Source organism: Peromyscus eremicus, chromosome 1 (assembly GCF_949786415.1).
Source record: "Peromyscus eremicus chromosome 1, PerEre_H2_v1, whole genome shotgun sequence".
Classification (NCBI taxonomy): domain Eukaryota; kingdom Metazoa; phylum Chordata; class Mammalia; order Rodentia; family Cricetidae; genus Peromyscus; species Peromyscus eremicus.
Genome location: NC_081416.1, coordinates 190,726,197 through 190,735,110, shown reverse-complemented (window position 1 = coordinate 190,735,110; position 8,914 = coordinate 190,726,197). Strand labels below are relative to the sequence as shown.

General features: G+C 41.2%; 1 protein-coding gene across 1 annotated transcript; it reads left to right on the top strand.

Moving 5' to 3' along the window:
• Positions 1–215: 215 nt before the first annotated feature.
• LOC131903862 (PRAME family member 12-like) lies at positions 216–3,326 on the top strand. Its single transcript, XM_059254674.1, has 3 exons — positions 216–502; positions 924–1,514; positions 2,759–3,326. The coding sequence occupies exons 1-3, from the start codon at positions 216–218 to the stop codon at positions 3,324–3,326; spliced, it is 1,446 nt and encodes a 481-aa protein (XP_059110657.1).
• The last annotated feature ends 5,588 nt before the right edge of the window (positions 3,327–8,914 follow it).

Sequence of the window (8,914 nt, the reverse complement as noted above, 5' to 3'; positions counted from 1 at the left end):
GTTCTGATGAGGAACTCCACATTATGATGGTGATGAGTGTTTGAGATGACCAGATATTACAAGAAGACACACTGAGTTGTTGACTATTGCTTGATCAGGGATTCTGGCCTAGGTTGGTTTCTTTGATAGGGGAAACTCACAAAATTCTAAGACATAGCATGGAATAATGACTCCTGAATGTTTTACCAGGTACTTTTGTCTGAAGACGCATCACAATGAGCTTTGAGCCACCATCTAAACTCCTGGAACTCTCAATGAAGAATCTGCTTAGGAATGAGGCCTTGGCCATCTCAGTTCTGCAGCAGCTCCCCTCCGAGTTCTTCCCGTCCCTGTTCAAGGAGGCCTTCAAGAGCAGACATATGAAGATACTGACAGCAATGGTGGCAGTATGGCCCTTTGCCTGCCTCCCTGTGGGGGCAATGATGAAGGTCCCTGATATCGTGATATTGCAAGCTATACTGGATGGTGTAGACGTCATGTTGATAGACAAGGCTCACTTCAGGTATGGCCAAGGAATAATACAATGGGTGTCACTGAGTTACAGGTATAGACCCGTAGAGTCACTTAGAATTGTGTCGGTGGTGGTTTGGAGGCTTGTGTGGTTCTCCACTTTGAGGTTGGTAGAAGTAGAAGCCTCTATATATAACTTGAGTAATAATATAATCAACCTTCAGAAGTAGAGGGTACCTCAGTGTAGATGTAGCCATAGTAGCATTAGCCTTATCTGTCCTCGCCACCAGGTAATAAGATTATAGATGAATAGTAAGTGAATGAACAGAAGCAGCAGAAGCATCCAGATGTAGATCACGCAAAGAGCCCTTGGCTGACACGTGTTGTTGCTAACATCAGAGAAGTGAAATGAAAGTTGGCTCTGTGTTGGTTCTCTACTTTCATTGTAACACTTCATTTTTTTCCCCTCTCAGAAGGTCAAAGCTTCGAGTGCTGGACCTGAGAAACATGCACAATGTCTTCTGGGATGTATGGCCTGGAATACAAGGTTTAGACTGCTCTAAAGAGACATTGAGTAAGAAGCAAACAGGAAATGCTCATTTTAGATATGCCGTGAGGAGGCTCCTGAAGGTGGTCACTGATTTTGACCTAAGATTTGACCTGAATGAACAGCAAGCATACTTGTTGCAGTGGGCTCAGCAGCGAAAAGGTTCTGTGAGGCTGTGCTGTATAAAGATGTCAATCTGTGTGACTCCTTTAGACACTATCATGATGGTCTTGAAAACTTTCCAGCCAGACTACATTGAGGAACTGGAACTATCCACAAACTGGTCTCTGGTCATACTGAGTCATTTTGCACCTTGTTTTGGACAGATGAGAAATTTGCGCAGACTCCATCTAGCTCGCATTTACATGAACACCGACAAAGCTGTAAATACCTTGGCAAACATAGAGGAGAAGTGTGCTGCCAGGTTCATTTCTCAAATTGCCAAACTCAACTGTCTACAGCATCTCTCCATGGATGGTGTCTATTTTTCCAGTAAGCACATGAAACAGTTGTTCAGGTAAGAAAGCATAAAGAGCTTTGTATAATACCACAGCAAACTTTCTTCTAGTACAATTGAGATTAGTGACCACCTGAGGCCAGCCTGTCACTGTGAATTTCAGAATGATGGTCTCATTACAACATCTGAGTATAGGGTTGATGCCATGATAATTTGTCAAAACTTCAATTACTTCAATGACCATTTATCAATCAGTGAATGAGCTGTTGTTAGAGAATTGAAGAGAAAATTTTTTTTAGTAGATGAACTAGTGGGTCAGATGTAGACTCTTTATGTGTATTGAGTATACTTCCTTTTGCTCCTGCTAACCCTGATAGCAAGGGAACAGGAAGGAGCATAGTGTCCTAAGGTGAAGAAGAATCATGCCTGCACATGTTACTTGGGGATCTCTGTCCTTATATCTTTGTGAACAGTAATCTAGTTACAGTTCCCAGGTGGAACCATTGTCCATTTATATCTCCCCTTGGAGGGAAGGATGATTTGAACACAGCTTTGGGCTCAGTAGATAGCAAATTGGTGGCAATGGGCTGATGATCAGTTTCAGGGATTGATGCACTGAGATCATGCACATAGGCTATTTTTGAAGCAGTAGGACTTCATTGACTTCTGCAGGGCACAGGGCAAAAAGGTCACCAGAACAATCTGGGACTAGACCTCCTTGTTTGTGTCCTTCTCGGATGTATTGGCTATCTCTGGTTCTCTGACAAAGTGAGAATGAGAAGCTGCATAGTTGTGTTCTGAGTCTACCATATGTGATTGTGATTGGTCTGATAAGGCAATGGTGTGACTCTAGTGAGCAGACAATAATAGGCTGCGTTTTCAGCTCTAAAAAAGACTGTCTTTGCTTCAGTGCTCCCCTATACTGGCTGATTTTGTATCAAGTTGACAAATGATAGAGTCATCCAAGAAGTGAGAACCTCAAATCAAAAAATGCCTTCATAGTATCAGGCATTTGTCAATCCTAAAGACTATTTCTTGTAATTGGAGATTAATTTGGGAAGGCAAAATCTACTGTGACTGTGGCCAATCCTGGGCTAGTTGTCCTGTGTTCTATAAGAAGGCAGGGTGAACAGGATATGGAGGGCCAACTCATAAGCAGCATTTCTGCATGGCCTGTATGTATAAATCCTGCTTTCAGGTTGCTGCCCAGTCTGAATACCTCTCCTGACTTCCCTCTATGATGGATTACATTAAAATGTCTTCTCATATCATGTGACAGAACCAATCTCTTTTTGTTTCCCTAGATGTGTCAAGAGCCCTTTGGAGACTCTTTCTGTCAGTCTCTGCCAAATCTCCCAGTCAGACTTGAAGCACTTATCCCAGTGCAGGAGACTCTTCCATTTGAAGCACCTGAACCTCTTTGGGGTAGCATTATTTAACTTACATCCCACACATCTGCTTTTTCTCCTCAAGAATGTAGGAGACACTTTGCAGAGCCTGGAGTTAGAGCACTGCAGGATGGGAGACTCTCATCTTAGTGCCCTCCTGCCTGCCCTGAGCCAGTGCCTCCAGCTAACCAGGGTCAACTTATATGACAATGACCTATCCACGTATATTCTGAAGGAACTTCTCCAAAGCATGACCCACCTAAGCAAGTTGACTGAGGAGTTCTACCCTGCTCCACTGGAATGCTATGGTGAAAGGGGTCATGTCCTTGTTGACAAATTTGCCAAACTATGTCCTGATCTCCTGGATATACTCCGATCCAATAGACAGCCCAAGAAAGTCTCCTTTGGAACAGAATTCTGCCCTCAATGTTTTCAGCGCTGTGTCTATGACCTGAAGACCAGACTTTGTCCGTGTTTGTCATGAACAGGAGTAGGTTGCTCCTGGAATCTGAGAGAGAAATTCAGAGCATAGGACTTCAGTAAGGTGTCCAAAACATGTGGTTTCTGATACTCTTAGATGCCTCAGAAACAAACTATTCTTCACTGGAACTATGCCACATTCAATGACTTGATGAACAACATTGAGACCATGGAGGACAAGTGTCATGTAGGATCAGAAACAGAGATTTACACATACAAGTGTACATCTCTCAAGATAAGTACACCAGTGACTTCCCTCTGCAAGTTAATTTTAAACTTACGGTCAGATTAGGAACCTGGATGTTCTCATTTGGTTCCCAACTCAGTCATTTACCTCAGTTTTTCATTCAAAATCAGAATGGCACCTCATCTATTATGATCATAGAAATTGTAGTCCAAGACCTGTGGTACCAAAAAGAACTGCTGTCCTTTATGACATTGTTCTCCTTTCTTTACCTCCCAATGTTTGGTGGTTTATGTGTACATTGATGTCAAACTGAAATGTTTGGTGAAGACACCATCTCCTATGAAGAATGTTTTGGATTATGGAAAGGATTACAACCAGGATAATCAGAGAGGAGGCGGTGTGTATACACCAAAGTTTGCTGAGGGAAAAATTCTTACCTAGAGACTAGATGCACCTGAGACTAGATGTTAAATATTCGTATGTAAGCTTGGCCTTTATTTTGTTAAAGGAGTACCCACTCTTGTTATTTACCTCCCTCTTTTTGCCCTGTATCATATAACAATAAAATAGTTGTTAAATTGTATTCTATTTTCTTGGTTTTATTCAAATATGTACTAGTAGTCTTTTCTAGAATGGTTGCTGTACTGGTTGCTAACTCACATAACTTAATAACTGGAGATGGCTCCTAAAAAAATCACACTCTGGTGTAGCATGAATCTTAACAGTTCTTATTAATAAGATCTAACCAGAGACCAGTTATTGGGGTAAATGCTGGAAGGTCAGAGTACCAGAACAAGCCACAACTAACCTCACCTAGCCAACTTCTCAGCTGGTCTTGTTTCCTCAGACTGGAAGCTTCTGTGTCCTCATCCCAATGGCTCTCAGCTGAACTGCTGCTAGAAGCCAGAAAGCTTAACCAGCCAAAGGCTTCCAGTTTCTGGTCCTCACACCTTATACACCTTTCTGCTTTCTACCACCACTCCTTGGGATTAAAGGCTGCTTTCTGGGATTAAAGGCGTGAGTTACCAACCCGGCTGTTTCCAATGTGGCCTTGAACTCACAGAGATCCAGAGGGATTTCTGTCTTTGGAATGCTAGGATTAAAGGTGTGAGTGCCACCATTTTCTAGCCTTTGTATTTAGTGGCTGTCTGTTCTCTGACCCCAGATAAGTTTATTAAGGTACACAATATTTTGGGGAACACAATACCACCACACTCTGGACAGAACTTAGCCTGGGAACTGTTGTGACTATGAAGATAGTTTTCCTACACAACCCCCTACCTTGAATTGAGTCTACCAGGTTGATCTCAGTCCGCGGGGGAGGCTTTGACCTGGAGGTGGTGGGAATGGGGGATGGGCTGGGGGGAAGGTGAGGGGGGCTGGAGGGGGGAGAACAAGGGAATCCGTGGCTGATATGTAGAACTGAATTGTATTGCAAAATAAAAATAAAAATTAAAAAAAATTAACACTTTTTAAGAAGGGACATTGGATGGAACTTACAATTCCATCTACACTCACATAGGTGAGCTATCACACCTAAGGTCCTATTGTGATCATGGGACATCTTGTTCTTCCAAAATGTCTGTGAATGTTGAGGTCAAAACTCCAACTACAGACTACACTGAGTCTATCCAGTGAGATCCTCATACCTTTCAAGGGCAGTTTATTCACCAAAATGAGAAGACAGTGTAAGTAATTTTTTAATGCTTGATGCTCACAAGGCATTTCTAATGTCTATGTGCTTCCAGGTTATTTCAGACAATGGAGTAGCATATGTAGGGGAGGGCCTTTGGTTGGAATCATCCTCCTGGTTCCTCAGCTCTGCCTCAAGCTTCTGGTCAAGACCCTCTAATGTAAACATTCTAGCTACATCTCTGCAACTCAGAGCCTGATGTTCATCCTACACACACACACACACACACACACATTCTTTGGGAGAATCTGCTTCCAGGAACAGAGCCTTAGTATCAAATCACATTCTCCATTCAGAGCACTGACTGTCTGGGTCTCTGATGTGTATCACAAGTCAATATAGTATGCCTTTGAAACTGTAGAGATGGCTCTGCAGTTGAGAGCACTTGGTACTCCATATAAGGACAAAGAGGTATAAGAAAAATTTTTTGCTGTTTTCTGTTAGGTATTGTGATAGTCTAGAGAGAACATAACTGCAGGTTCTCCTAAATGGTGAGCCCTAAATAAACATCAGAGGTAGAATTACACTGATTCAGCAGGTTGTATTTAGAAATATATATGTATCTACATATATTCACAAAATAGCAATTAGTGACAAAAGGAGGTTACAGACTTAAAAAGAGGAAGAAGGACCCATTAGATGTATTGGAGGGAGGAAATGGAAGGGTTAAATGGTGTAGATGATAATCTCAAAAAGAAAAGAGAAGAACATTTCTGGCCAGGTGGCAGTGGCACATACCTTTAACCCCAGTACTCAGGAGGCCGAGCCAGGCAAAGCTCTGTGAGTTTGAGACCACCCTGTCTACAGAGCAAGATCCAGGGCAGGCATGATAACTGCACAGAGAAACCTTGTCTCATTAACAAAAACAACAAAAAGATCATTTCTGGACCTAAACAAGTACATTTGATTAGGAAAAAGAGCATGGTCTGGAGAGCAAATGCCTTCACATCAGTATTAGATGAAGGAAGGAAGGCAGACTTTTCACACAATTTCATGTTATTCTCTGAATTTTAGACCATGAAGCATGCTTAGAAATATCCCAGATCTGACTGTGGTGATGTATATTTGTGCTGGAATGTGGTGATATTTTATTTGTGCTTTAATAAATAAAGCTTGCCTGGACAACAGAGGAAAAAGCCAGCCACAACACAGAAGTCACATAATGTTAGCATACACTTTTAATCCTATCACTCCGCAGGCAGGATTTCTGTGTGTTCAAGGCCACACTGGAAACAGAGCCAGGTGTAGTAGCACATGGCTTAAATTCCAAAACTAGTTAACCATTGGAGGTCTGGAGGTCTGTATAGACAGACAGGAAGTGACAGAACTGGGCAGGAAGAAGAAGTGATGTAGGTGGGTGGAGAAAACAAATCAGATGGCAGAACAGCAAGGCACATGTGATGTGAGTAGAAAAGAAGTAACTGGTATTTGGAAGCTGCAGAGTTGGTGAGGAAAAGTTAGCTGTGGCTTTCCCCATTTCCCTCATCTCTAAGCATTTCACCCATATATCTTACTCCATGTTTTTTTGTTTAATAAGACCCTTTAGAAATTCATCTACAATTGGCCCCCAACAAATGTGGCAAGATTTCAGTAAAAACCCACTTGTGGGATTACAGAGCTCCTGGCTCAGGGCCAGTTGTACCACTCAGGCTGGAGAACATAGCCATACTCTCTTTGGCGTTCTTTCTCCTGGTGGGTGGTGGGCTGTCTCTGGATCCACTCTCAGACTGCCACCACACTAGGTAGCTGCTTTGAAATTCCCTCGGACTTCTACTGTTCTACACACTTGACAGACCTGGTGAGTCAATTAAAATATCTTAAAGGGTGAAATTAGTTAAAAGAGAATTTTTCCCACATTAAAAAATGGGAAAATTTTTCCAATGGAAGGAATGTGGTCTCTGCTTGATAACACACTAGGCAGTGTGACAATGGAAGAATTAAGTGAGAGAATAATTAATGTTGATAGGATGTATGTAACATCAACATACAAAAGTTATACAAGACCCCAGAGAATCCTTTACAGAATTCTTACAAAGTCTGTCTTCAGAAGTAACTAGAATGACACTAAATTCAAAAGCTAGACAGATAATAATTGAATCTTTGGCTTTTGAGGATGAAAGTACAGCATGAAAAGAATAGTCTGGCTATTAGACACAAGATCAGCACAATTGGAGGATTGGATAAGAGACACAATTAATACTGAGACTCATGACCATGATATTATGTGAATAGGAGAGGTGATATCAAAAGCTTTGAGGAAAAATATTGATGTCAGATATTTTAATTGCAGTAAACAAGATCATTTGAAAAGGTCGTGTAAACAGGGCATTTCTAGAAACACTGTTGATTAAAGGAACAATGGCAACAGAATGCCCCTCCCTTCTGGATTACGCAGAAGGTGTGGTAAGAGTGAACATTGGACTAATGAATGTAGATCAACAAGGGACAGACAAGGTAATTCTTTGCTCTCCCATTGGGAAACTCTCTGAGGGGCGTCACACAGGACCCCATGGCAAATTCAATTCAGGCCTATCCAGAGATCTTAAAAGAGACCCCTCCCAGAGCAATTAAAACTAATGCCTGTTGGAATAAACCAGGCTGCTCAGGGTGATAAAACAGCTGTAGAAGAGAGAACAGGAAATTCAGTAGAAAACATGAAGTGAATTTTTGGCAAACTTCAATAAATGAGCAAACACCAAAAATAAAATTATGAATAAATAACATTTGCTTGGAATGTTTGGTAGACACAAATGGGGAGGTTACGATAATTGCACCAGAATTTTGGCATCCAAATTGGTCTTTTCAGGAGGTATATGTTCAGCTGTTAGGGATTGGAACACTATCTCAAGTGAAACAGACCATAACATGGCTTGAATGTATAGTGCCTGAAGGACAGAGAGAAAAATTAAGTCATATGTAGCTAATATATCTATAAATTTATGGGGCCATGTTCTATTACAACAATGGAATACTCAGATTAACATTTCTCGAAACTCAGAACAAAACAATAAACTAATACATGTTTCTGAGAGAAATATTAGGAAATACTATAAAGAACAGTCACTGACCATACAGAATGAACAAGAACATGGCACAACAACTGCTGATTTTCAAAGACACTAACAGCTCTACCTTTAAAATGATTAACAGATAAGCCTGTATGGGTTCAGCAATGGTCTTTAACTACAGAGAAACTGCAGGCTTTAGAAGAGCAGTTAAATGCTCAGCATATTGAAGCATCTTTGGAAACCATGTGGATATACTGGGTGTGGATTCAGAAATCTGATCAAGAGTGGAAGACATTCAAAACAAGTTTTTATATGAATCGAAATACTTTTAGGTATTTTGTCATAAGTGAAAGAATGGTGGCATCTACCTGCTATTCCTGTATTTGTGAGGGCAAGGAAGGAGGACTTTGAAGTTCAAAGTTACCTTCAACCATTAAATGGTAGCCTGTGATACTTGCTATCCTGTCTCATACCACAAATATACTCAAAGTCACTCAAGCAAGCAAACAAAAATAAATCTCAGGGAAAACCCTAGAAGCCTAGAAGAATGAGCTGCCTGACCTTCAGGACATTGGTCTTGCAGACATTACTAAGTCTACCATTAGGCAATCTTCAGGTATGAAATGCAATTTATCATCATCACACACAAACCTCTGTGTACCATCCAATGAAAATATTTCAGATTTTGGTTGTGAGCCCAGCTT